This window comes from Trichomycterus rosablanca, chromosome 22 (genome assembly GCF_030014385.1).
Source record: "Trichomycterus rosablanca isolate fTriRos1 chromosome 22, fTriRos1.hap1, whole genome shotgun sequence".
Lineage (NCBI taxonomy): Eukaryota > Metazoa > Chordata > Actinopteri > Siluriformes > Trichomycteridae > Trichomycterus > Trichomycterus rosablanca.
The window spans coordinates 16,343,101-16,358,153 of NC_086009.1; the positions used below are offsets into that span (position 1 = coordinate 16,343,101).

The following is a 15,053-nucleotide window of genomic DNA, read 5'->3' on the forward strand; positions in this document are numbered from 1 at the left end:
GATCGTCGTGTTCGCTCTATGGATCCTCCCCCACACACCCTCCAGCAGCTGAGGGATGCACTGCAGTCAGCATGGCTCCAGATAGCTGTGACAACCTACCAAGACCTTATTGAGTCACTCCCAGCCCGTCTAGCTGCTGTCTGTGCTGCACAGTTCTTCGATTGCGTATATATATAGTGTTGGCCGCAACTTTGTGGATATCACAGCCTACTTTATTCTGGGAAGGCTTTCCATGCCATTTTGAAGTGTGCCTATGACGTAAAAGCATCTCTGAGGTCCCACCAAACTCATTAAACCATGATGTCTTCATTATGCACAGGGGCACAATCAAACTGGAGCAGGTACAGGCCTTAATCAAACTGTTGCCACAACTAAGTGCATAAGTACATTCAGTCAACAATGTTTATACACCACTTAGCAAGGAGTGTGGCAGAAACACCTGAACTCAATACTTAGAAGAGGCGTCCACATACTTCTGGCCATATAGTGTACATGTCCCTTACAAGTGTAGGCAAATGTCTAACTTCAACTGATCCATGCCCTGAGGCTTCATTCACATATTCTAATGCAAAATAGTATTTACAATCTATAAAAAGTGTGCCAATAACTCTACTGTATAAGTGCTGGTGTCTAAGTAGCAGTCATTGGTTCTTTCCTTCATATATACACACACACACACACACACACTGTCTCAAGACTTCTCTATAAAAGTAGAGGTACATGATGTTTGAGGTCACTGGGATCACTGTCTTTTATACACCCTTATCATTAAGACGCGGTGAGCAGTTTTGGTCTCTAACAGTCTGTAAACGTCCAGTGAGCTGCAGCGCCACCTTCTTTGTAGTCGTTTTTTAGCGAGGTTCATAATTCATCATCAAGACTGACGGCTTGTCTCTGGAAAGATAAAAAGGAAAACAATATTAGGCTGTACTGTCACACTGGATTACACTACCCCATAACACAGTGATCATTTTGGTGCAGGCTCTATGCTATTTAAGTTCTTTGTGCAACAGTTAAAGCTAAAACAGTGCATCAGACATAATAATGCCAATGTTCTGCTGATATTTGACACTAAAATAGACTTATTGGACTCACAGGTGGGTAGGAGAAACCTTCGAAGCTGTAGTTCCTGCAGATGTGAACTTTGTCTTCAGTGGTTTTCTGGTAGACAGGATTTTCAAAGTGAATTGTGTTGGTGTTTTTCAGTCTCCAGGTCCTCCACAGCAACACACCAGCGAATCCCAGCAATCCAAGCACCACTTCAAAGACAAAGTAAAATATTACGGATATGAAACACCCAAAGCATACAACTTAATATGCCTCTAAGCCTCTGATTTACTAGTGTGTCATTCTAGTAGTCTTGTAAACTGGGAAATACTACTTGTCTGACTGGGAAAATACATGTGAATAGCCAACAAAGTCATGCACAGTGGGAAACTCAGGATTCTGGATCATACACAAGTTCATCACTACTAATGACCGCTATTGAAGATCTTATGTACACAATGCTCAGACTTTCACATATTAAGACTACATTTGCTAAAGGTTGGGGATCACTGGTGTATTATATCTAACCTCTTATTATGTAGTTATACATACCCAGGGGCAATGTGATGTAAAGAGCTAATGATGATGACGATGTCTCGGACATGACTGCAGCAACACCACTGTTACCATCTAGAAAAACAAAACAAACAAGAGTAAGACTTGATAAACATTTATATGTACATTTTCGGGAATTTAGCAGACGCCTTTATCCAAAGCGTCTTACAGTACAGTGACAGTATACAGTCTGAGCAATTGAGGGTTAAGGGCTTTGCTCAAGGGCCCAACAGCACCTTACCTGTTTGTGTAGACACTGAGGGTTGAGTGTTGGGTTTGGTGGTTTTGGTGGTGGCCGCCTGCGTGCGTCGGTTATAAAAGACAGTGGTGGTGAATGGAGCTGGTGCTTTGGTGGTTGTAGGGGCAGGTTGTTGTTTTGGTGTAGTATATGGCTGTATAGTTGAGTGACTTGTGGTAAAAACTTTGGGCTGGAGTGGTGCTGCAGTTGTTGGAACGGCTGTCCAAAAGAAAAATCATGTGTCACGTTGTGTAAACCAGAAATTGTACAATAATATTTATGATAGAAATTACCAGAGGAACCTTGATTTAACGGACCTCCATTTAACGGATTTCGGATTTAACAGACAAAATTTGGAAAACCGAATGTCCGGTTCAAGACCAGTAGTTCAATAATCGTCCACTAGCCGGTGCACTCTCTGTTTAAATGAGTGAAATGCTTTATTTTGCCAGGAGGCTTGCTTTGTTCTCGCCTTTTTCTCTGTGTTTTGATTCATTTTGGCAAGTTCTAGTGCCTGGTAATGCACCAGCAGTGCTTTAGACATAGAATAATAGATATTCTATATGATAAAGTCCCCACTATACGATCACAGCAAAACAAGGTAAATGAAATTTCTTCCAGGTAGTACAGTACACCAAATTAAATACTGTATTTGATTACAGGTTTTACATTACATATATACCTATCTATTTACGTTTATTTTACTGTTGATCATATGTGCATGTTTAGCACTTTTGTGGACCTTACTGCTGTGTTTTCATATATTTCCACACCCCCTGACCAAAAACCTGGCTGTTTCAGACAATCACATTTTACAGACCAGTGCTCCCCCCTTTTAATCTGTTAAATCAAGGTTCCACTGTATTTTTAAACATCTAAATGTTACTATTATACCAAACAACAGCATGTTACTCTTACCGGGAACACATTTCCTCATGTCTTTATCCAGCATCAAGTTGTCAGGACAAGCACAGGTATATTTGGGTGAAAATGTGCTGACCTGTGGGGCGGGCAAACACAGGAACTCACATCCACCGTTGTTGACCTTGCACCAGTTCACAGCTGGAGGAAAACAAGACCCGGAACGACCAGTGAGCAAAACATACCAGACAGACTAATTCAGGTACGGTGATGAAGTAGAGCGAGATGACGCACCATTGGGCTGCTTGAGGTTGTGGAACAACACAATGTCCTCAGGTGATGAGAGGTGTTCTGCTACTCTTGTGATTTCTGCTCCGGTCACACGGTTTGCACTCAGGATAGCACTGTTGCTAACATCAGTCCAGTAAACTCTTTCCTGTATTAAGAGAAGAGAAACGTGACATGCCTTTTCGCTAGAACCGTATAAAACAGTCCAGCTAGGACAATGAATAGAAAGACTTTATTTGTCACCATGCTCACCTCAAACACTGTGATGCTCAATGGATGTGCCAATCTTCTCTGGTCTATGATGAGTGTACGACGACTGCCTCCTTGCATGTCAATACTGGACAGGGTGTGCAGTTTGGAGTCCACCCAGTATAGACGATGGTTCAACAGATCTAAAAAGAGAGGACGGAAAAAGAACAGCTCAAACTACATCATCAAACAGATCCATAGAGTCATACAGCCAATCAAAACACTGCTGCCAACAAGTTCTTACCAAGAGTGATTCCATTGGGCCAAATAATGTTGTCCATTACTAAAGTCACACGGTCAACTCCATTGAGTCCACCTTTCTCAATTTTGGCTGGTGTACCCCAGTCGGTCCAGTACACAAAGCTAAGTACATACAACACACAACATTTGTCACTAGGTCTACAACATTACAGCTGCTCAACCAAAACTGGGACTAATTTAGCCCATGACCTGTAATTAAAATTCAGGTTCAGACTCACTTCTTAATTGGGTCGACGACGATAGCTCTAGGCTTGGTCAGGTTTTTGTTGAATAGTGTCTTACGCTTCTTTCCATCCGCAGTGGCTACAGAGATGGCACCACGTACGCTGTCTGTCCAGTAGATGTTTCCATGAATCCAGTCCACAGCAAGACCCTCGGGTGCACCCAAGCCAGAGTCGATCACAGCGTTGTGCTGAGAGGAGTTTAATGCTGAATCCATAGGAGCTCTAAGAAATTCACAATACTTCATAAATAAACAGACAAGGTTTGTGTTTTCTTGGCTCTAATGAACTAATAAAAAAAAATTGTAGGGCTGTTTTATTAGATTTTCCGCTGATAGATTCCTAATTTTCCTCTTAATCTAGTCATATCCAATTACCCAACTGCATTATGCTTAGTCTCTACTGATGCTGACCTCCACTCCTGACCGAGGAGAGTCGAGACCGACATCTTTTCACCTGCACGAGGCGAGTTTATATGCGGATCAGCTTTGTGTATGGGGAGCCACACCCTGATCAACGCATTATCCCTCGATCCTGTGCAGGTGCCATCAGTCAGCCAGCAGAGGTCTTAATTGCCTCATTTATGAGGTCCGGTCCAGCTCCCACCTCGTATGGACAACAAGCCAATCGTTGTTATTGTAGGCGCCCAGCCGACGAGTTTGAAATGTCAGCTCTGGTGTCAGCTCTGGTGTGCTAGTGTGTTTTACCGCTGCACCACCTGAGCCCCAAAGTTTTTTTTTTTCATTTTACCATATTACAAGAGTTCTTCAAAAAGTTTCCGCACTTTTAAAACTCTATTCATTAAGAATTTCAAAAACAGTTTACATCACATTTCTACACAGTCACCTTCTGATGCATTTCTCCCAGCATAATGCCATCAGCAAAATATGTATTTGGTTAAGTGCGTAACCACGGATGCACTACTGCTTTTACATCATCACCAAATGAAAATGTTCTTCCCCTTAAAGCTTCTTTGAGCATCCAAATAGGCGGAAATAGGCGCTAAATCCGGACTATAAGCGTCTCTCAGTCTCTCAGACACGACCAATTACTACTCCTCCCACCCTCACTGTTTCCAATGAAAATTAAAAAATGCGGAAACTTTTTGAAGATCCCTCATAAATATGCTTAATGGACAGTTTAATAAACCTGAATTATTTTTCTTACTTGTAAATCTTTTTGAGGGACAGATCAGACCAGAAGATCTCCTTGGTGGCAATGTTCATGTCCAGTGCGACTACATTCTTCTGGCGGGAGATGACTTGGGTATATTCACTCTTATCCAGAGTCATCTTTCTCACCTCATGTCGGTTGGTGAAAAACAGGTAGGCCACGGTTCCTAAATAAAATACAAAGAATTGTATTTAGCTGCATCTCAAATGACAGACTGTGTACTTAAGGGTTAATTTTAGCAGGGCTACAGTTAATAAAAACTAGATTTTGATAAACTGAAATTAAATTATATTTAATCGTCCATTCATTGTCTGTTTTACCACTGCTTTATCGTATTTAGGGAAGTGTAATCAGTGTTCCAAACGAGTTCATCAGTGTTTTAAAGGCTGCAGTATTTAACATAAACCCAACTTATTTGTATGCTAAGGATTTCACCCATGCCACTAAAAAAAAAAAAACCAAAATTTGCACAGACACACTCACACACACCTACAGCCTTGCAGGCTTTGGTTGCTGGGTCCACTTGGTAGCCTTCTGCACACTCACACTTGTAACTGCCCACCTGGTTGACACAGATCTGGCTGCATGTGTCGGCACTGGCGCACTCGTCAATGTCTGTGTGATCGGAAAAAGAAGGAAGAACGTCAGATCTTAATAGTCTTATAACCAATGCAGTGGGTCAACATGTCCGAATTGCATAAAGTGATTTTTTTTTTTTACCTTCACAGCGTTTCCTGTCCACTAAGCGAAATCCACTGGGGCACAAGCACTCATAACCAATCTTCAGATCCTTACAGATGTGAGAGCAGCCACCGTTGTTGTACAGACACTCATTAGATTCTGTCAGGTTAAAAGATGTGTTTATGAACTGATTAGTGTTGGTAACTAAATCAACACATAAAAGAATATAAATAAATAAAAGAATGTCATTACACACAGGGATCTGAAAATTGCGCTCACCACATTCACGCAGTGGCTCGTCAGACCAATCCCTACAGTCACGCTGCTTGTCGCAAACTTTGTCCATGCTGATGCATTCACCACTGCGGCACTTAAACCTGGATGGATCTTCACAATGGGAAACTGAAAAAATAAAGACATAATCAGAGCTAAAATACTACAATCGTACAGTCATTATACTGATTAGGATTTGTTATTCGTCTATTTATTTTATAAGTACAGTCTCACCATTAACACAACCTAGTTCATCACTCGCGTCTGCACAGTCGTACACCTGGTTGCACTGGCGACTACCGTGAATGCACGATCCATCACCACACCGAAACTCATCTGGCTGGCATGTAGCTAAGGCTGAAATACACAACAACAATTTATTAGAACAAATGGTTTGAAAAAACATCCAAACCCACCATCAACCTCTTAAATAAATAGCAGTAAATACAGCAAGAGAAAAGTATTTAATCACTTGTGTTTTTACGTGAGGGTTCTTCAAAAAGTTTTCCGCACTTTTTAAACTCTATTTATTAAGAATTTCAAAAACAAATGACATGACTTTTCTACACAGTCACCTTCTGATGCATATGTCCCAGCGTCGTACCGACTTTTTAATGGCATCACCATTGTGGTTGAGTGTGTAGCCACTGATGCACCGCTGCTTTCACATCATCATCACATGAAAATCTTCTTCCCCTTAAAGCTTCTTTGAGTGGTCCAAACGGGTGGAAATCAGATCCAGACTATAAGCTCTTTCAGTCTCTCAGACACGACCAATTACTACTCCTCCCGCCATCAATGTTTCCAACCAAAATATAAAAGTGCGGAAACTTTTTGAAGACCCCTCGTATATCCTTGTCCTGATCTATAATGGTGGAGCTCCACAGACAGTTTTGTGGACTTTATGGCTTGGGTTTTGTCAAAAAAAAAAGTGTAAATTGGAAAAAAGGTGGGAACCTTCTAGACTCAAGTATGTGCCTTTCCAAACTATGTCCAATCAATTCAAAGTGCAACAGGTTAACACCAACAGGGGGTCTGATTAATTTCTGAATCAACTGTATAATACAATTAAATTCTACATATTAAAGCAGCTAATAAAATGATGCAATTAGTTGGGAAGATTAAACACATGTATGTAGCAATCATGTTAAACATAAAGGAGCTTTAAAATCGTTTCACAACACTTCAATAAAAAGCTACAGAATCATTAGAAACAACTTAAACATCCCTATCAGTACAAATGGTTAGATAAGTGGAAAGTTCATGGAACCACGAGTAATTATCCCCAAAGAGGTGTGCCACACAAGATTTCACAAGATGCACTGTAATGATAAAGAGAGAAGACACGTGTCTATATAACAGTGTTATAACAGAGTTGCAAGATGACCCATAAGCAGCATAAACAACAGTTACAAAAAGAAAAATAATGAATGAACTGCACACCAAACATCAAAATATCTTAGTTCAAGTCCTAATCTTTAACTAAACAAATGCTCTAAAACAATATTTAAAAGGAAGTTCAACAAATCCATAGACAGGTGTCCATATTCTTCAGACCATATAATGAAGCTATTGGATTGTCAGGATTCAGTTTTCAGTCACTTTCAAGAGTGTTTTCTCTAAACAACACAAAGCTTTACATTAACACTTAAAGGCTCCAAAATGAAAGGTCTTTGTCTTACCGCAATCTTTCTCATCTGACTGATCGGTACAGTCATCCTCTCTATCACACCTCCAACTGTTGGGAATACATTCTCCATTGCTGCAATGGAACTCCAGATCGGAACAAGGCTTAGTGGTAGCCGCTGACGGCAGATGACCACAGTTCTGAGGCCACTCGTCTGACCCGTCCGAACAATCTGGATCTCCGTCACAGGCCCACAGCTGTGGGAGACACGCTGAGTTGTTGCAGCGGAATGAACCTGAACTGCACGTGGCGGGTAAACACTGAGCTTCATCGCTGCCATCGTCACAGTCGGCCTCTTCATCACACACAAACGCTCGTGATACACACTGGCCGTTGGTGCAGCGGAATTCACCGCTGAGACAATTTCTTGGACCTGTTGATACATTTTGTTCACTTCTTTAGTACGGATTTCTTATAATGTGATAAGAAAAGTGAAGTGAAGTTGTACTCACTGCAGCCAGCTTCATCTGCTTCGTTCTCACAGTCCGCTTTGCCGTCGCATTTCCAGCTGTTGGGCACACATTGGTTTAGATACCCACCGCAGCTAAACTCATTGGGTCTGCAAGTCTTGGCCACTGTAAGAGCGAGGAAATAATGTGGTTTGAAATAAGTATAGTTCTTAAAACTGTGTACTGTTACATGCACATTGGTACTCTAATTACTTTTTGGATCTGATTATTTGTTTGTCCTTACCTAAATAGCATAGTTTACTTTCCTAAATTGTAGGCATTTAACAGGTTTGACTAAATCTATAAGCCATTATGCAAATAATACACAAAAATTGTACTGTACGTCTGTATATGTATATATAAAGGACAAATAAAGGAATTCTATAGATACTCACTGCAGGCAGCAGGGAGCTCATCTGTGCCATCTCCACAGTCATCTGTCCCATCACATACCCATTTATTTGTAATACACTTCCCATTTCCACACTGGAAATTCCTGGAGTCACAGGGCCCAGCATCTGCAAACACAGAGATTCCAGATACAGATTTTAGCTGCATTAACAGTATGGCATCAGTAATAATACTAATTAACCTATAGCACACTTCCAAACAAGTAGAAACACGTACCCCTCTTTAGGTGCCAACAACCTGCAAATCTAGATCTAACTGACAGTTATTGTCAGAGCCATTGTTTATTCAAATGGATTGTACTGTAGTAAGACCAGTTTTGCTCAGTACACTTTTGATGATCAAGAACTGCTCAAACCGCTTTAATTACAAAGGTGTGCCAAGTGTATTTGGTATTTTCTTTGTTCTGGGATTAGTATAACTAGGATATGGATACAGAATGGATACAGCGTAACTGGAGAATTCTTATGCTGGGTAAAGGAAAGCAGACAAGTGAAAACGTTACTAATTTCACAATACATATACGCCTATACCTGACACTTTAGATTGGCAGGTTTTCTAACGGCCCCAGTGTCATGGTGGTCAATTTTATTTAAATGTGGACCAAAAACATGCAGTCAGGTTAATTGGAGACACTGAATTGTATGTTTGTCTGCCCTGCGATGGACTGGCACCCCGTCCAGGGTGTTACTGTGTGCCTTGCGCCCATTGAAAAGCTGGGATAGGCTCCAGCACCCACGTGAACCTAATTGGATAAATGGTTAAGAAAGTGAGTGAGTGAGTAATTTGTACAGCTAAGAAGTCGTTGTAATTGGAAGGATGGAAGGAAAAAAAATGGAAATTTAGTTTTGTCAGGACCACCAGGGGTTTTGGTCTACTCAGGAAACTACTCACGTTCCAGTCGCTACCTTCTACTCAAATAAACCTTTGTTTAAAAATGTATAAACTTACTGTAAGCTTTAACTACTCTATAATTTTTGGCAAATCTGATTTAAATAAGAAACCCTAGCTGCTTCTTCGGACAACAAAGACAGTGAGACATTTCCTTCCATCCCCCTGGTCTTTGCCTAAGCCAAGCAAATTACGCATCAAGCAGAATCTGGAAAACTTTAAGTGGATGAATGCTTTGATACATGTGGATCACACTGTAACTCATAACTGATCAACAGACACAAATTATACGAGCAGCGTTGTGTAAATGTAAGCACTGAATATCCTATAGTTGCCCAAAACATCTGCTTTGGCTCTTTTCTTGAAAGAAATTGATCGTGCCCTGATTATGAACATTAGAAAAAGTAAGGCAAAGCTAATCCAGTTCTGTTGGTGACCTGCAAAGATCCCAGTAAAAGACTTAGTGGGATGCTTAAAGTCCAAATCAAACACCTAGCAAAAATATCCCGTCATAAGTGTAGGTGTACCCTTTTGGGAAATAACACAGAACATGCATCAAGTTGCATCAACAATTTTCCGAAATGCGCCAACTTCTCTGAACTTACGCTTATCTGAGAGGGACCGATGCCAAGTGGAAACGTGTGCCGTGGTCTGATGAGTCCACCATTCAAATTGTTTTTGACAATAATAGATGTCATGTTTACTGAGCCAAAGAGAAAGGGGACAATCCAAATGATTACAAGTGCAAAGTCCAAAAGCCATCGACTGTCATGCTATGAGTTGTGTTGGTGCCAATGGCGTGGGTTACTTGTGCAGCTGTGAAAATAGCATTAATGCTGAGGGAGGGGTACATACGGTTTGTCAGAGACTTCTCTGCTTGTTTTAGCGAGAGCATAGCAAGGCTTCATAGTAAGATAGTGCAGGTGCTAGACTGGCCTGCCTGTAGTCCAGATTTGTCTCCAATTGAAAACTGTTTTCCATAAAAACAGGTGCATTAAAGGACTTCTTCTCAAAGGAATTCTTACCGAGCATTTACATCCTTTATTTTGAATGAAGATAGGGCTGGACTCCAGTCAGAACAACAATCAGATTATTTTTATGACAAATGAAACACCTTCACTCCAGCTATACTCTTTGAACGTTCACTTTATGGTAGACTGTTAACACGTGCTTGTTGATAACAACCTGATAAGAGGTTGTAGATGGTAGAACAGAATCACTTCATGGCTTAATTATTAATTTAGCAAAATTAGGAAAAGTTCATTTAGCCCTTCAGTAAAACAGAATGTGTTTAATCCAACCATCACTGGCCAATGATTCATAACAGTCAAGGGGTCTGAAAGCCTTGCTCACAGACCCAACAGTGGCAACTTGGTGGCGATGGGGCTTGAACCAGTAACCTTGTGATTACTAGTCCAGTACCTTAACCACTAAGCTACTACTGCCTTTTAACAGTACTTCCCTTTTGCAGTGGCCAATTTTCATGGCAACCCATTTTCAACTTTCCAAGGTTACCGGGGTCCTTCTGACAGACAACCAATTTTCAAATCCTGGACACTGACTTTGTAAAAAAAACATGATTTATTACACCTGTTGGTGTTTTAAAGCATATATCTTAAAAATCAGAAATTACTGTAGTGTAATTCACTATAGAAATCTGAATACATCCAATATCGTTTTGATCCTGCTAAAACATGCTCCTGTATACTGCTTTTTACATTGTCTGTACGCAACTTTACAATTTCAGGACTAAAAACTCTGATGAGCAAGTTCTGGGCAACAGTGGCAAGGAACAACTTCCTAAATATTACACAGAGTAAAAAAAACCTTGAGAGAAACCAGACTCAACTTGGGGCTGATTAGAACTTGATTAAATAGACTAGATATTTATACCTGATATAATTTAAAGTTATAACAAGTAAAAAGCACAAGAAATTTAGAGTTTCATCTGTAGTAGAGTCAAGTCTGACATTGCAGGTGCAGTCACTACAGATTCCCATCACATCCAGCAGTTACGTAGAAACGGCAAAACCATTTATTGCACATTTTATTTTACAAATATTAACCAAAACAGTAGATAATTTGGTAGATAATTTAATCTATTTAAATTAGGGTGACCATATAGTTCGGTTTTCAAAAAAGAGGACACTTGTGGTAAGATGGCAGCATGGGGCAAATGGACACCTGAACTGGGTGAAAGATTTGGTTCCGGGGGGAATAGTGTGTGCAGACTACAAAAGCCGAATCCAAGCCAAGAGCATGTCCGGGAAAAAAGAGGACGTATGATCACCCTATTTAAAGACATTTGAGACTATGTACAATTTAAGCAACTCTGATAGTCGAACAGTGAGAGTTTGGTAATGAGGTTTAAACCCTCAACACAGGGTGATCCAAAACGATCAATAATTTAATGCTGAGTCACCGCTGCTCTTCTACTTAAACCTAGTGACAAAAGTTTGTATCAGCATTGCAGTTACTCTTATATTAAAATGAGCACAGAATAGTCAACCTATAACAACCTAATAATGCACAACAGTATGTGGAGCAATCCAGTAGGAGCAATGCAGAGCTTACCAGTGGTCACCCCACACTAAAGTGGCCTCTCTGTTGTGGTTCATAAATTTGAAAAAAAGGGGGGCAGCACTGACAAGTTCCAGGCACTCTCCATGCATTTGTGGAAAGTTAATAAGAGGGAGTTTCTAGGAAAAGCTGGTAGGGGGGTGGACATACTATGGAATGCTACACTACACACTCCCTAAGAAGCCACAGTCCAAAAATCCAGATTAGTAATAGTCCAGTTCTTGGAAATGAACAACAGGCTGTGAACGTGGAATGAAGAGGAACAGGAAAGCTCTCTGTACAGGGGCTGAAGATTTATAAATGTGGACTTTTAAATCCTTTAAATGTGAAACTAACAACCCCATTGCATTTCAAATCTTTACAGCTTTGTTTTGGTAAAACAGTGGAAATTTAACAACATTATTTTGTTATAAGAGTGAAGAGTGAAGTCTGGAGAATGAAGAACAGTGGACATCACTTTAAATTACCAATATGTTGGCAAACGTAGTAAAAAACAAACACACACAGAAAAACAATGTCCAATGTACTTTGGGACTGTTGAAATCAAACTAGGCACAGAAGTCACCAACTACGTACAACCATAATCACTAATTGCTAATGCCACAAAGTTAAATGACATTATAGCACTTTGGACAAACCCATGTAAGTATGTTTTCATTCATTCACTGTCAGTTTTACCACAGCTTTATCCTGGTCAGGGTCGTGGTGGGTCTAATTCATTGGGCAAACAGCAGGAAACCCCCTGGACAGGTCACCAGTCCATCTCAGGGCAGACACAAATACACACATTCACACGCTCACACTTAGGACGATTTTAGAATTGGCCTGACTGCATGTCTTTGGACGTGTCTGTGGGAGGAAACCGGATCACCCAGAGGAAACACACACACACACACACACACACACACACACACAAACCAGGGCCAAAAGCATGAGACCACTAGTGATGTTTCTAATTTGCATTTTCTCAACTTGAATACAGTGTTTTTCATTACAAAACATGTGATCAGCATAACAATTTGAGTAAGTTGAATAACAATTTTGATTAATGAATGGTGTATAGACAGTTTTATATTTATATAATGTAAAATTCTGTCAGAGGAACATATTATTAAAAAAATATTGTCTGTATCTGAAGAGGAATGTTTACAGTATGAACATGTGCCATAACGGTCATGGTCCAGTAGAAACTGCGCATGCGCGTGTTGTGTGCATACAGTATATGTGTTAGTATGTTAGTGTGTGTGTGTGTGTCATGCAATACTAAAACCTGTAGTTCCACAACTGCTTAAACTTGTTTAAAGTAAATTTTACTTAATAAATAATTACATTTGCAGGCGTTTGTAGGAGACTCTCAAATCCTAACAAGATTACATGCATATTATATATATTTCACACAAAATACCACTTAGTAAAATGTAAAAACCTAATTTTTATACAGTGCAATAAATCATAAATGGATAAATATTATTCTTACCTGTTTGTACGGAACAAGTAACAAATATTACAAAAAATAAAAGAAAAATCTTGTCCATAATGTTTGAATGAAAGGTTAACTGTACTGGCACGCTGCTCCGTATTATAAACATTACGTTACGCTATGTAAACACACTGCACCACACTACAGTGCACTGTTTCCGTCGTTTTAATAAAAAAAATCCTTTATATTATAACGAAAAATATCTTTTCCGCTTAGACTTATTGTAATAAAGAACTCCTCAGTAGTTTAACTCTGCAGCGCCGGTTATAATTGCTATTAACGTTAAATCAGTTCGATTTGAATAGACAAGGATAGTGGGCGTGGTTTAAACAAAAGTAGGCGGGGTTGGGTGGTGTGATTTCTGAAGCGATCATTTTTCAATGAGAGGGGGCGCGGCCTAGGAGTCCGCCCACTCACACACACATTTACGCACACACACGCAGTTCATAAGTTCATCCGCCCGCATAGAGCGAACTGTCTGCTCACTTCAGGGTACAATTTCTATTTGTTTGAACTTCCAGTACAGTTCCAGTACTTCTTACAATAATAATCCATTAAATAGTAAATTTCTCACATTTAATGTTTCTCACCAATATGACAGTTGTAGCCTAGTGGTTTAGGTCAGTGGCGGCTCCTGCCAAATCTCTGCCAAAGGTGACCCGTTCAATGGGTAAATTAAAGCTTAAATAATTAACATCTTAAGTCATCTGTCAATTTGCCCTCACAAATAACTTTGAACATGGAGAGAGACCAGCTTTACACTAACAATTTAATTCAGTCTTCATCAGACAGCATTTTATTTTAGGTGCAGCAGATCCAGAATGAAGATCGGCATCGGGGCTGATGTGCAATGAATAAAGAAGTACAATTAAACAATTGGGGTGATACAATAAGTGCAATCACAATTCACAATTAAAAAAATACATTACTTACTTGTAATTAACGTGTAACTTATATGATTTCCCCCCCTTTGTAGATACTTGATGTTTAAATTTGGTCTGGGTGGCCCTAATTCTTAAGTTGCTAATTTATCCTGATTACACGATGGAGTTGCTCCGAACTGAGGTGATGGTAGTCATGGTGACGAGATCGCGACACCAGGTTACGTGTGACGCAAGCGCGTGAGTGCGAGCCCTCCCGGAAGCCATTCAGAATGTATTGCAGCGCTTGCAGTTTCGAAAAAAAGAACCTTAACATGAGAGTCTATGAGAGCAATCCGGGGCGATTTTTAGTTAGGCTGAAATCGTCCCGAAAGGGGCGGTACTGTACGGAACACAAGTCGACGCTGATTGGATTAAGATATTCCGAGGCAAGACAGACTGTCCAGAACAGTCACAGCTGTGATAGAAAAATTTCTTCCCTTTCGTCCTTTGGTGGTGTGTCGCCCGATCGCCCTAAGGAACGAGCCTCCCCTTGTTTAGGTGTTGGACTAGTAATCGAAAGGTCACTGGTTTAAGCCAGGTTGCCACTGTTGGGCCCTTAAGCAAGGCCCTTAACCCTCATATGCTTAGACAGTATACTGTCACAGTATTGTAAGTTGCTTTGGATAAAAGCGTCTGCTAAGTGCTGAAAATGTAAATGTTAAAATCAGCATACATGTGCATTAAAATATGTGTGCTCAATATAGAGGGTTTGTTATATAGTTTTGCCTAACATATTATGTTTCCAACAGTTTGGGGAAGGCCCTGTGCTTTTTCATCATAATGGTGTG

The 15,053-nt window shown here is 40.2% G+C and overlaps 1 protein-coding gene across 1 annotated transcript; it reads right to left on the reverse strand.

Moving 5' to 3' along the window:
• Positions 1-388: 388 nt before the first annotated feature.
• On the reverse strand, positions 389-13,592 carry ldlra (low density lipoprotein receptor a). Its single transcript, XM_063018383.1, has 18 exons — positions 13,340-13,592; positions 8,379-8,501; positions 7,987-8,109; positions 7,530-7,907; positions 6,082-6,204; positions 5,854-5,976; positions 5,614-5,733; positions 5,383-5,508; positions 4,888-5,059; positions 3,718-3,945; positions 3,483-3,601; positions 3,242-3,381; positions 2,996-3,137; positions 2,759-2,902; positions 1,844-2,059; positions 1,600-1,677; positions 1,096-1,259; positions 389-894 (listed from the first exon to the last, which is right to left on the reverse strand). Exons 1-18 carry the CDS (start codon positions 13,449-13,451, stop codon positions 862-864), a joined length of 2,664 nt encoding a protein of 887 aa, XP_062874453.1. The 5' UTR covers positions 13,452-13,592; the 3' UTR covers positions 389-861.
• Positions 13,593-15,053: the final 1,461 nt, after the last annotated feature.

Coding starts and splice junctions, on each gene's coding strand:
- ldlra (XM_063018383.1), bottom strand. CDS start 13,451: ATGTTTATAATACGGAGCAGCGTGCCAGTACAGTTAACCTTTCATTCA. Junction 3,382..3,482: donor GCCCAATGGAATCACTCTTG/GTAAGAACTTGT, acceptor CTCTCTTTTTAG/ATCTGTTGAACCATCGTCTA. Junction 1,260..1,599: donor TTACATCACATTGCCCCTGG/GTATGTATAACT, acceptor TTGTCTTTGAAG/TGGTGCTTGGATTGCTGGGA.